The sequence below is a fragment of the Sycon ciliatum genome, chromosome 8 (genome assembly GCF_964019385.1).
Source record: "Sycon ciliatum chromosome 8, ocSycCili1.1, whole genome shotgun sequence".
In the NCBI taxonomy this organism is placed as follows: domain Eukaryota; kingdom Metazoa; phylum Porifera; class Calcarea; order Leucosolenida; family Sycettidae; genus Sycon; species Sycon ciliatum.
This window is the reverse complement of record NC_088650.1, coordinates 14681878-14695469: the sequence shown is the minus strand read 5'-3', so window position 1 is coordinate 14695469 and position 13592 is coordinate 14681878. Positions and strand designations below refer to the sequence as shown.

At 46.8% G+C, this 13592-nt stretch overlaps 2 protein-coding genes across 5 annotated transcripts in view; both read right to left on the bottom strand.

Moving 5' to 3' along the window:
* Positions 1-3486: 3486 nt before the first annotated feature.
* On the bottom strand, positions 3487-4194 carry LOC135823582 (THAP domain-containing protein 5-like). The gene has a single exon (XM_065336426.1). The coding sequence runs from the start codon at positions 4192-4194 to the stop codon at positions 3487-3489; it is 708 nt and encodes a 235-aa protein (XP_065192498.1).
* Positions 4195-8707: 4513 nt separating this feature from the next.
* LOC135823782 (uncharacterized) overlaps positions 8708-13592 on the bottom strand; it is an 11421-nt gene continuing 6536 nt past the window's right edge. For all 4 annotated transcript variants that reach the window (XM_065336625.1, XM_065336624.1, XM_065336626.1 and 1 more), the window contains 4 exons: positions 12575-12805; positions 11998-12045; positions 10223-10417; positions 8708-9166 (listed from right to left, as the gene is read on the bottom strand). In XM_065336625.1, the coding sequence (XP_065192697.1) occupies positions 9045-9166; positions 10223-10417; positions 11998-12045; positions 12575-12805 (596 nt within the window). In that variant the 3' untranslated portion in view covers positions 8708-9044. The remainder of the gene's footprint in view (positions 9167-10222; positions 10418-11997; positions 12046-12574; positions 12806-13592) is intronic.

Here is a 13592-nt window from a genome sequence, read left to right as displayed (position 1 = left end):
CAGCGTCCGAATCTGACACATGTGACAGCAAGTTTGTCATCGCCAAAGTCCGCCATTCCCAGTCAGTTTCCGGCACCCATCTGCAACCCTGGATTGCTGCGCAAAACGACGGTAGCGTGATTTGTGCACACTGCACCTGCATGGCTGGTCTTGGTGAGTCTTGTTCTCACGTTGCTGCACTGTTGTTCAGCCTGTATTCTAGAACGCAGCTGATTCAGAACACAGGAAGCACTTCATTGCCGTGCCAATGGTCAACTCCTTCAATGAAGGAGGTGGAGTATGCCAGGATTCGTGACATAAACTTCACTGCACCCGACACTAAACAGCATGGGAGCAAGCGCCGTAGGTCGGAGGAGAAGGTCCCTGCTGATATTAAGCAACCCTCCAGTGCTGAGCTGGGTGAACTATATGGAAATTTATGTCAAGCCGGTAAACCGTCATTGCTCTCCCTTGTTCCCGGGTTCTGCGATAGGTACGTACCTTCCAAGCCCGAGGGATATCCACCCATTTTGGATTTATTGTACGAACCAGACATGCTGGATGCTAGTTTTGGGGACCTGCTCGTTCGTTGCGAGGCAGTATTTCCAGCGGTCTGTGTTTCAGAGGAGGAAGCACGCGCTGTGGAACAGGCTACGCGGAACCAGGCAGATTCCAAGGCCTGGTTTGAATTTCGCGCCGGCCGGATCACAGCTTCAAAGTTGAAGTCTGCTGTTCGCACGGATATTAGCCAGCCCTCTGCGTCCTTAGTCCGCTCTGTGTGTTACCCTGAGGCACACAAGTTTCGTAGCAAAGCCACACAATGGGGATGTGATCACGAGCAGAAGGCAATTGACAACTATAGTGAACATGCCAGTGCAACACATCAGAAGGTTGAAGTACTGCCCAGTGGCTTTGTAATTCATCCGGACTATCCATATCTTGGCGCTACTCCCGACTCCCTTGTGCAGTGCTCCTGCTGTGGCAACGGCGTGGTGGAAGTGAAGTGCCCGTACGGGTGCCGAGACAGTAGCCTGCATGATGCTGCCGATTCAGGGAAGTTCTGTCTAGTAAAGTCCGGCGGAGCACTCCATCTTAAGCAAGACCACATGTACTACTACCAAGTACAGCTACAGATGCTGGTGTGTAAGGTGCAGTATTGTGACTTTGTTGTGTGGAATGAAGGTCAGCTGTTTGTGGAGCGTATCTGTGCAGACACAGATTTCATCCGTGAAGCGGTAGCAGGTGCCAAGAAATTCTTCCAGTGTGCTGTTCTCCCAGAGCTTGTTGGGAAATGGTTCACTAAGACGTTCTCCACTCTTCCTGCCGATGCGTCTTCAGCGGCTACATCAGCCTCGGAACCACTTGGTGCTGCCAGTACAACATCTACTGCGGATCAAGAACGCCCTCCGGAGTTTTGCTACTGCAAGTCTGTGAAGGCTGGCGAGGTACTGCGATGTTCCAACAACGATTGCAGTATTCGTTTGTTCCACATGGCTTGTTTGCAGCTGAAGAGTAAGCCAAAGCGCAAGAACTGGACCTGCCCGGAGTGTCGCAAGATTAAATCTGCCACTAAATAATGATATGCATGTACAATTACAGTGGTAGCGACTTCGGCGACAAGTTTATAGGAATGTTGGTCGCTAAGTACAACGTTCGTCAGCCTACTCAAGCTCAACTGCATGAGGGGTGAATTCCCCGAAACACTGTGTATTGAGCAGGGAGTGGTGCTTTCTTGCAGGTTTGCCGGAAGGAGGGCTCGAGGGACTTCTTCTCTGCTCTAGATGGCAGTTGTGAGTCAGTCAAGTGTCTGGATGGAAGTCGTGAGTTTGTCAAGTTTCTGAATGGCAGTCGTGAGTCAGTCAAATGTCCAGTCAAGGCGGCAGAAAAGCTCGACCTCTAGTATGGGGTGCAACCAACTTTCCATGTACATAGTCATTTTTGTCGTAGCATTTGTAAATCCAAGTCTCGAGCATTTGAGAAGTGATTATATTCATGGAGCCTGCTATTCTGGTATTTCTAGAGTTGCATTTTCAACTTGTTCTGCTGTGCCTTCCACGGTACTTGCTGTTGCACTTGCCACGTGTGTGCATACAATCGGTGGCTGGGCTTTCACAACGATTTCCGTTACCTTTCTTGTATTTCTTTGCTTGCATGTATCTCTGAAGGACCATAATGCTGATTCGTATTTGTGGGTCCCAGGACATGCGTGAAGACCACTCACTGCTTATGCATGTGAACAGAGGAACTCCATCATTACACATCAAACACTTCGCTCTTTACATCTCTTCCGGGTGATGTTGGCATAAGTTGAGTTGTTCTTTGGTGCTGGGCATACTACATAAAATTATTCTGATGGTACATCGCGCACTACCCAGCACCCTAAGTTGGGTTTCAGGGCTATTCATAATTATTATATTGTGTTGTCCCTATTTGGACCAGGAGTCATTATATTGATGCAACAAGAAACGGAGGCATGTCGTGAGTGATGGTAGAAGCCAGTATTATTACTATTATTATAAGTCTGTTGGCGTTGCCATGACCAAGCAAGCTTGGCTAGCCAGACAAAAGAAACTAGAAACAAGCGAGGTCAATGAGGTGAACACATGCGCATGCAACTGCAGAATAGGTAAAACAGAAATATAATTGCCGGTATATCCAGACAGTCCAAAAAGCACAAAGGGTTAATAATAAATTTGAATAATAATAATATAATAATATAGCAATCATTACAGCTGACAAAGCGGCATGATGTAATTTACTCGAAAGGTACGACGGACTCACAACAGTTGCACAGAGCACAGCAGACGGTGACAACCTTGTCAATGAATGCACATGATGTAGCTTTATCGTCATGCATGAGGAAAGCAATGGGCAAAGTGCCAGAGAGGATCGTGTATTTCTGGCGAAGCATTCCAATCACTCGCTCCACATGGATACGGACGCGTGACACTTGTCGAGCACTGTCCAATTTCAGCCTGGAGAGTTGCTTCTTCCCCTTCGTAAATGGGGGCATCACCAACTCTGCGCAGAACATGCCAACGCTGTCTTCAACAGTGAAACCACGGTCAGCCAGCACCTGGTCACCCGGATTTAGGTGACTAAGCAGACCGCAGTGCTCTGTGATGAACTTGTCTGAGGCTCTCCCGCCCCATGCATGCGAAATAAATGTAATGACACCTTGTGGCGCTACGCCAATCAAAAACTTTGCAGTGTTATGGCTTTTATAGTGAGAGTACGTTTGAGCTCTTGCCATCAGATCAGAAGGTCGTTCACAAAAAACTTCAAAGCAGTCAATAATGACAGCACAGCCCGGGAAATGCTTACGAAATTCAAGTGGCAGAGTTTTGCGTAGTTCGTCCCTTTCCGGCCATTTGACAAGTGGTCCCAGCATCACATGCATCACCCGGATCCAGCGCTGGAAAATCCGGCACACGGTCGACTGGTGAATGCCGAATCTGTACGCCAAGTCTTGGTCCCGACAATTCAGCCGAAGCTTCATGAGAACAATCAAGAACTGCTGGAAGAGAGAGAGAGCGTGTGGCGGTGGTGCTGTGGAACTCTCTTCCTCACGTGTTCAAATATGCCCATCATGGTCCCAAAAGACTGCAAACCAGTGTAGAAGAGCACCTTCGCGTTGTCTTTCTCAAACGACTCGATTGACAAGGTGTCACCTTGTCCTGGAGCGTGTGGCATCCGTTTGCTTTCCAGGACCAAACAGTTGTTTGTCTCCTCCAGCCGCGTCAAGTGCTCCATATCCATGTCAGTCTGCGATGAGACACTGGAGACTGCTACAGGATCAGACTCTACCTCTGCACCATAGGCACCAGGCAAATCTGCCATTGCCTCTGTGAAGTCATTCCCGGAGGCGTCCACTTTCACTGGTGTCTGCGTCTTGCTCTCCTCGAACGTCAGCTTCCGCTTCGCTCGGCGTTCATATGCCACCAAATCCCTCTCCGCTTTACGCTTTACAGGAGTCCTGACATGTTCAAAAAGTTTCGGAACGTAAGCGGGAGATAGTGGATCGTTGCTCTTCTCTGCGCCTACGAAATGGTCTGAACAGATCCTGCTACTGTCAGTTGGCTTCCAATTCTCTCGTCTCATAGCCGCAACCCATAGTTTGCGCCGCTCGTCCGCTACAGGAAACTTGTAAAACTTCACAGCCGTTCCAGGATCGGCACGATTGCTACATCCGACGGCTGCACAACTCTTCGGCATGTTGAAGGCTAAAAACTTCAGCAAGCGAGACACCAGCGGAAATAAAGTGAGGAACGATATGTCGACAACCAACAACAAATTTTACTTTTCCTCTCAAAGACTAGTAAAAAATAGTTCAAGCAGAAACGACTTCATTTTGCCACCCCTGCCACTCGCAGCCGCCTTGGCGCTCCTCGTGACGTCATTCGCATAACCTCTATAGGGCTTGAAAGTGATGACGTCAAAACGGCCAGGGAGTAGTAAGTTGACATCAGATTTCTATTTTTGGATCCACTAAGGTGTGACTTTGCTATTGCCTAAGTATGTGGGTGCATAGCAACCCACTCATGTCGCATGCAGGTGTGACTTTTATTTCGCCACCAGTTGTAACCCCGCCCCCCAGTAGCCAAATCAGTCAGTTTCACTGGCTACATCACCATCCTGTGGGTAAGACCGCTTGAAATGTGCTTGGATCCATACAAAAACTGGATCCAAGTGGATCCAGTTTTTGAATTTTTGAAATTGTTGCTATGCTGTGACGTAGCACTTTCAAGCCCTATTGCGAGAGCATGAAACTTGAAGGAGCAGCAAACAAGCCTTAATTGTCTTTGTTGTTCTGTATGCACACCATTATGTTCACCGGTTAAACTACAGGAGCATTGCCTGTTGTAGGCCTGGGCCCGGCCCCACCCTGCCCATGTACGCCACCTAAACATTACGCGAAGAATCAACTACATAGTAACATACACTACATGTAGCCCTTGGACCCGGTTGCCTTGCATTATTCGGTTTCATTTTCCCATGGCATGTTTAGTACCCGAGGGTGTCCGTATTCTAGCACTACAAACTGTAGAAGATGCTTTCTTTTTTTTGCGGGGTAACGGCCTCTTTTACGTTACGGGCAAGATAAAGTCATGTAGACGTGAAAAAAATGGAGATACCATGAAAGGTAAAATATAATTTTATTCAAGTACAATACATTGGAAAACTCCAAAAAACTCCACGTAAAAAGTAGAAGATGCTTAGTCCACTGTACATGTACATGTACATGTACAGTGGTGGCCAAAAGTTTTGACCCACCCCATGGAATCGTCAGTACAGCTCAGCCTGGCTCCTAAACACGCCGTTTTTGACTTCTTTGAGGCCAAAGCCGATTGAAACTTGGCAAGGACACTAAAATTTGCAAGAATCCGTTGTCAACTGAGATTTGTGATGGATCACCATACATTTGGGTGGGTCAAAACTTATGGCCACGTGACCAAATTTTGCTCTACCGTACCGTACGGTTTCAAAAAAGTTGTCAGGCTGATGCACGTGCCGGGAAAGTTGAAAATCAACACTTGACTTCTCACTTTGAGAGTTTGCGATATCAAACTTGATTATTTTGACGACGGAGATGGTATTTTCAGGCAGGATAGTGAACCGAGGTCAGATTAGCAAGGATGTGAGGGAAATGGTCGTGAAGCTGAGTGTTGACGGTCTCTTTTGGCGTGGTATCGCTCCTCTGTTGGATTTGAGTAATCCTACGATACGTAGAATTGTCAGGAAACAAAAATTGACTACATTTCACCTCGATCAGACCGACCAAGAGAGACCAGTGCAAGACAAGATCGCCACCATATCATGAAGTCAATGGAGAATCACCTCAAATCCGTCACTGCCTGCGAGCTGAGATGGTGAGCGACGGTGATAACGCGATTTCTGTGCGTTCTGTGAGACGCAAGTTGCAGAGAGCAGGCCTACGTGGCTGTATGGCCATCAAATGGCCCTTCATCAGTGCTGTGAATAAGGCAAAACGCCTTAAATTTGTATAGACGCACAAGGACTGGAGCAGTGATGACTGGTGGTAATTTCTGTGGACTGATGAGTCTAAAATCAACCTCAAGGGCTCTGGTGATGCAGTTTACGTCAGGAGGTGGACAGGATAGGCTCTGGCTGGCACATGCACCCGCAAAACTGTGAAGCGCCGCGACGGCAATATCAATGTATGGGAGCCATGGCCAGCAACGGCGTAGCGCGCATTTGCCGGGTGATGGATACGATGAATGCGGACCAGTACCTCGCATCCTCCGAAAACATGATGTTGCTGAGCATGATGGAGCTTGTGGGTGGTGTGGGTGGTGTCTTATGGCCGCAAACGCTCCGCAAACAGAACGGAGGCGCGGCGGACGGTGAACGGCATCACCGTCCTGACATGGCCCCTGCAGCCACCTGACCTCAATCCAACTGAGAATCTCTGCAAAATTGCTGGGCTGAAGCAGCACGATGTTGAAATCACCCCCAGAAACCAGTATGAGCTGTGGCGAGTGTGCCGGGAGGCATAGAAGTTGATTTCTCCTCACGAGCGCAAAAAGATCGTCGATTCAATGCGGCAGTGTATGCAAGAGATCATCAAGGCCAAGGGAGGGGTTACAAAGTGGTGGATGTATCTGAAATAGGCCAGGACTGACTTCTAGACTTTAGTTTAGTTGAATGCTTTTTAGAAATCACACTATTCCGTGTATCCTGTTGGCGGTTTATGATAGTGCGGGCGTTGGCCATAAGTTTTGACCCGCCTTTTACATATACTTGACCACAGTAGTCCCCAGATGACTCCGTCTTTCAGCATTTTTCATTTCTACTTCACTATTCAGCCTGATTCACAGGTCCTCGACAATTAATTTAGTAGCTTACAGCCCAAATCTTCAGAATTCGAAAAATCTGCATGGTGGGTCAAAACTTTTGACCACCACTGTACACTCATACCTCGGTTATCCGGACCCCGAAGTTACGGGCACTTCGGTCTACCGGGCACTATTTGGGCGAGTTTCAGGGGAAATATTACTACTCTTTTGTCACTTTTCGTAGAAATATTGACGTCATATGCCATATCGATGGCCTTTTCCCCATCAAGATGTATATGATTCGGAGTTACGGACATTTCAAAGTTACGGGCAGTGCAAGGTCCCGGACTGCCCGTATAAACGAGGTATGAGTGTACATGTACATGTATTTACAAAGTTGGCAACTTGCAGTAACGTTATCCATGCACACTAGACATGCACCGGTACTTCGGATGTTTGAGAATACAATCAAGCATCATGTCATGATGTACAGTCAAAATTAATGGGCATTCAGCGACCATCGCACGGCGCAAAGAAATCCGATCTCAGTTACTGACACCCCTGGCCAGTTATACTGCCAACAGTGGGAGTGCCCTCGCTTCCTAAAAGGCGTCTCTGAGACGCATGGTGTCCATCGAAAAGCAGACTGCTGTTGGCAAGTGGTCTCTTCGCTGCAAACCTGCACAAGTTCAATCATTTTTTGGGCCAGGAGCCATCATGAGGATTGAGGAGACTGGCAAGGTGGACCTACACTGTACGCGTTATACCATACAGAACACAATGTTGAAAAGAACTACGCCGAGCGCGACAAAGTACACCGGCATTGAATGCTTGAATGCTAAATGTATCACACAGAGACACTCAGGCACGCACATACACACACACACACACACACACACACACACACACACACACACACACACACACACACACACACACACACACACACACCTTGACTTTGAACTCCCTATGCCTTTGGGAAATCCTTTAAAAAATAATAAATATATATTCCGGAGAATGAAGTTGAAGACACCACTGCAGCTGTACTTATGGTTGATAAATATGGTGGTAAAGACACACCTGGCAATATGGCGGCAAACACACGCTCTCTATGCTGCAAAGTTCTGGCACAGAGCTCTCCTTCTCACCACCACCACCACCATCAGTTCGCGCCTGGCGCCTGGTCGATGCATGGTTGGCGGTCTCCGGCATAGCAGGCCGGTACATCAAGTAGCGCATGGCACATAGAAGATGAAACAGCAACGACATAGCTCGATTGCGACGTACGTTTCGTCCCCGCTGGACTCATCAGGCAATCTTGTTCTTGGATGTCTTCGTACGGAGCTTGACTCGGGAGAATGAAGTTGGAGACACCACTGCAGCTGTACTTATGGTTGATAAATATGGTGGTAAAAAGGAAGGCTCTCTCTTTACTTGGAGTGACCTTTTACTCGAAGCTGTCATTCAGCACTCATCTCCGGAAGGTTGCCCTCGAGCCAAACAACGCCTGGGCTTCCTGCGCCGTGCAGCGCACATTCGCTCTCCAGCCGGCCGCACCACAGTATACAAAGCATTTGTTCGACCAGTTATGGAGTACGCCCCCCCCCCCCCCTCCCCTCATCTGGATAGGTGCTCCGCCCAGATACCTGCAACGCGTGGTTTCACGCGTACACGCGCCAGTTGTGAACACAGCTTAAAGGCCGATTCATACTTCATTTAGCACACGGGAAAGCCATCGCGCGATGACTTTCCCGTGCGCAAAATAGTTGAGCTCAGATCTACTTTTTCGCAACGTGAAATTAAGTATGAATCGGCCTTTACGCCTACATTCTCCTGCAGCGCAAATGGACAGCCTTCTGACCCAGAAGGCTCAGTAACTACGGATGCTGTTTGAGATTATGTCCATAGCACAACGTTTCCTCCTTCAAAGGTTCTTTTCCTGGCTCAAGCCTTGCGAATCGGTACGTTCATAATAATGCGAATGATTGGGTAAAGAACTAAATGCATATGTGTACACTATGCAAAGCAGAAGAACATAAAAAAATACCCAGAGCCTTGTTGAAAAGGAACGACCAATCTGAGTATATATTTTTTTACTCAAAGGCCATCTGGCTTCAACATTCTGGCTTCAACATTCAGGGCTTACTATAAAATAATTTTCACTGCTGTAAAATCCTCCTCTAAGGGCAGAAACTAAGTCTTCAACAAAAAAAGCTAAGAAAATTCTAGAGAATGAAACCCATTGTCATCGGAGCTGACTTTTTCGGCTTACATTCGAGAAAAAATGCTGAAAGCACAAGCTGTGGCTAATGATGCCCATAGCAAAGTGCTTGATATGTCATGTCGTCCCGCGCTTGCGGTGGTGACAGCGCCAAATGGACCTGTTGCACCTGGAGGCAGAAACAAGGAGCAACGTAGCATCAGGGGGTGCAGTGAGTACTAGCACATCCAAGTACACCGCAGTAAACGGCAATACACCATTCCTAGTACGGGAACGGGGAACAACCAGTAAAGTGCTGCTAACACCTTACCTCATTAACAGGATTCAAGAACACATGTTTTTTTGCTAAAAGACCATCGGAATGAAATTACTACAATGTTGCATTCCGATGGTCTTTTAGTTTTTTTCTACTGAGAACCAAAGTTTAGCTCTGAGTATTATACAGTTTTCGTGGAGACAGAAATGATCAATACACATACCTGTATACACCATACTACACCATAGCTCAGTGGTTAGAGCATCGCTGGCTACAAGCGAAGGTCCCTGGTTCCAGTCCTGGTGGTGACAGTCAATTTTTTTCTTCGGACTTTTCCCGTTTGTCTCTTTCCCTAAAACCAGTTAACACATACCTGTTTTTTTTATTAGTGGCTTTTGTTCTCACTTCTCATTGTTCGCACTGACACCTGTATCATTTATTTTCCCCTCACGGCACGCAAAATTTCGATTGGCGTGGCAAAACTTTAGCGAAACTACTCTTTTTGCTAAAATTAGCCGTTTGACAGTATGCCTTTATCGGAGACTGTGCTTTCAATCCCAACCAATATAATTATTAAGTCGCACTTTCCAGTGATACTGTGTGAAGTCTGGCATGGCTGTTTGCAGTGAGCAATTAGTTCAGCATTGAGTTCTGCATATGCAAAGAAAGAAACAGGTTTCTTACTACATTCTCTTCCTTCCTCTTCTTCTTCTTGTTTTAAAGTAGTCTTTGCTCACGTTTTTTTTGTACTGAGTGCGCAACTCACCCTATTCATTGTGTTAACGTTATATTTTTTTAATACATTTTTCACATTTTTCAATTGGTTGACACTCTCAGATAATTTAATCCAAATCAGCTCGTCCTCTTGGTCGCAGTACTTCTAAAATAGCTGTCTTTTCACCACCACCCCCTTTTTATATTCAATGAAGCATTTTTGATATTTAAGCGAAAACTGGTGTCGTTTCTTACCAGGAGCCACGGAAAAGGTCCCGGTCTGCTTACATCCGCCTGCATCTAGCGAGCACACCGCCAGGCGTACGGGGTTGCATGCAGTCGGGTCGCCGCAGCGAAAAGCGTAGCTGACCACAGTCGAAGAGTAGGTGGTGGAGTTGGAGTCCAGACATCGAGGCTCTCCGCAGCACTCACTGGGGAGTGATATACACCCTGCAAGAAGAATGGACGAGAACTTGAGCTTCACATGTCTATTTGTTCTACAACAAAAGACAATGTTTGATCGCTTTAGTGCGTCAAACTCAGAGTTAAACACTTTTTCAGTCCTGTTATTGCAAGAACAAAATGCATATCAAAAGCTGGAATGCAAAACCCACTATATCCAATATCATCACTTTTCGTATAGTGGGCAAAACTGAAAGGCTTCATTTCATGTGTGGTTTGTATCCAAATCCATATTTGGGTTCCAGGTTTGAAATGGTTCTAGTCAGATTTTGAATGTGGAACTTTGCCTGGCGGGTGCCTCTAGACATTTTGATTATGCTGAGCTGAAAATCTGATTTCCTCAAATTTGGTGCTTATCGGCATTTCTCATCTCTGGCTCTTCATATGCTAGAACGACCGTCTCTGTCTTCTAAACCATAGACAATGTACAGCTGTACTGATGAGGCCTTTATGGCCCAAACAGCTTGCTGTCTACAGCATTGGGTATCACGCTCCTCGGCTTTCGCCTTGTTGAGCACTCTCAGTAGGCTGCTCTAGTGCTGCTGCATCGCGCAATGCCCGCTACGTTTTGTAGTTTGAGCACTCTGGCGCTAGAGCGACGAGCTATCTTAATGTCTGTGGTGCCTCCTGTGCACCATGGCTGGTAGCTCGGCCTATTTAGCTCGTAGCTGTACTGATGAGGCATTTATGGCCGAAACAGCTTGCTGTCTACAGCATTGGACAATGTTCATGTATATATATAAAGTTGTTTGTCTACTAGTGGTTGGAAGAGACTGCCTTTGAATGACTGAACCATGGCATCATCTGAATGACACTGCTATCAGATTCCGTACATATAGCAACTCGGGTAGGAGCTGCCCGCCATAGAGAGGAAAAGACGACGAGGTGAACCTCTCTCTCAGCGCACACGAATTAATCTCGGTGTTCCGCCAAACCACTGCATAGAAGGAGCTTTATGGAGATACATATGTCTCAATGCACAGTCATTAGTACTAGGAAGCGATATACAGTCACAAAGGGACAAACTGTGAGTCAACAAATATTCAGCGCATGTTCATTTTCGGCCTGGTCATATTCGGCCGAAAATTGTTTCCAGCCGAAAATTGGTTCCAGCCGAAATTTTGTTTTGCAAGGTTCAATACAGTAGAGGTAGGTACAAGTATAGATTTTTTACTTTCTGACTGTATAATGTTTCCTAGTACTGATGACGACGCATTTAGCAATATTATATAATATTATTATTATTAAGCTGATAAGAAAGAAGAAGGACGAAGAAACTACAAGCTACGCTATACTGCTTGTAGTTCCTTGGTCCTTTTCTTTCTTATAAATTAACCCTTGGCTCTCCATCCCAGTCCACTCCTGCACATGATTATGCTTGTTCGCGTAGACATCACCAAGCAAGCTTGGTTAGTCTTCGCATAAGCCAAATGAACATTTAGCAGTATCTATCTCGATAGTGCGGTTTCTGTCTCCTAGAAGGAGTTGTTCTCATTCATTGGAACTTGGTAAGTCTGGCCATGTACAACCTGGTAAGGCACCCTGAGCATGCACCAAACAAGTCTTACTTGGCATGGGTTGCGGACTTGGAGTGGCCAGAGTGTGGCCGGACACAGCTGCAAGTATGGTACAACACACACGACAAAACCCAAGAAAATAGCAGATTTATGTCAACAGAGCCAGCTACAATGTGAAAGAGCGATAGTGATGAAACAAGAAGCCCTGGAGCAGACAGGTGGTGTGCAATGAAGGTGGCAGTTACTCTAACGCTACTCTACACAAAGGCACCGTTGAACTTGTCAGTAGCTTGTACTTCAAGAGCATACCCAGGCATGTAGCAGCCTCATTCTGGTTGGTCAGGCAAGATCCAGCCGCAATGAGTACCACCTCCAGACGAGGTGAGGAAACGATAAACTCCCAAACCCGTACAGTTTACTTTGCTGTCTTCACAAATGTTAGTCTCAAAAAAAGAAGAAAAAAAATAGAATGGGATATGGAGCTTGGGTTGGCTGTGAGTCAAATGTTAGTCTCCTCGGTGGAGGTCCAGATAACTGGCTGGATGGATCGGAATGATACCCAGTAAGCAACAAAGCACAAGATAAAACACCTACGGTGTGCTTGCAAACAATTTATTCTAGAGCTTACGTGTCTGTGCACCAGGAAATGTCACACCTGGGGCCAGCGAGTAAACACCGGATCCCACGCAGGTGGAGGTCATGGCGTTAAGGCTGCACATGGTGAAGTACAGGGGATCGCAAGTCGATGGGTCACCGCCGCAGGCTGTCTGGTATGCTTGCACGGTCTGGAGGAACGTCGGGGCCTGCGTGTCCAGGCACACCGGAGCGCCACAGCACTGCTTCGGATAGGTAATACATCCTGCCGTGTAAACAGGCACAGGCAATATCATTGAACATCAAAGTAGTCAACTGGATTTTGCGCCTGCATTGCATTTCATGGTTGCATTTTGCACACTGGGGGAGTGTGTGTTTCTTGCTCAACATGTACTGGCACACCGAGACACATACACTCGTACAGGTAGACTCCCTCTAATTCGAATACGGTATAATTCGAACATTCCGTGTAATTCGAACTTTTTCGTCGTACTGATCTTCTGCAAGTCACTTCAAGTCAAAATCGAATGCATAATTCGAAGTACGAAAAGTGCGCCGGTTGGATAATTCGAACCCAGTCTTCGTACAGAAGAGCTGTTTACAGTACATTGGCTATGTCCTTTGAACGCTTATTTCGAAGTGAGATTGAGTTGCTACCCCTGTAATTCGAAGTTCATTCTTTTCTCCTTCTCTAGCCAAGAGTAGCTCAAAAATCGATCGATGGTCCGCTGCAGGATCGACTATAGCGTTCAAGAAACCCACCTTCTCTCGAAATTTGATTCAAGCCCGTGCGAGGCAAATTGCAAAGGTTTGATTGAAGAGGACTTCTTCCTGGTGGCTGACTCTCTTCGCGGATCTCGATGGCCTTTCTTACCGCGCCAGCTCGTGCGCGGAGATGTTGGCGCACAACAACACTATTGTCGTAAATATTGTCTATGCCTTTGCTCCACTTCCGTTCTTCAGAACGACGTGCTGCTGTCCAACGGCCTTTCATGACGCCGATTGGGCAGCGCAGTTCTTTTCCGTTGAAATTGTTTCAGGAAAGCTGCAGT

Excerpts from the sequence above, each read along its gene's own strand:
- LOC135823582 (XM_065336426.1), bottom strand. The coding sequence starts at position 4,194 with ATGCCGAAGAGTTGTGCAGCCGTCGGATGTAGCAATCGTGCCGATCCT.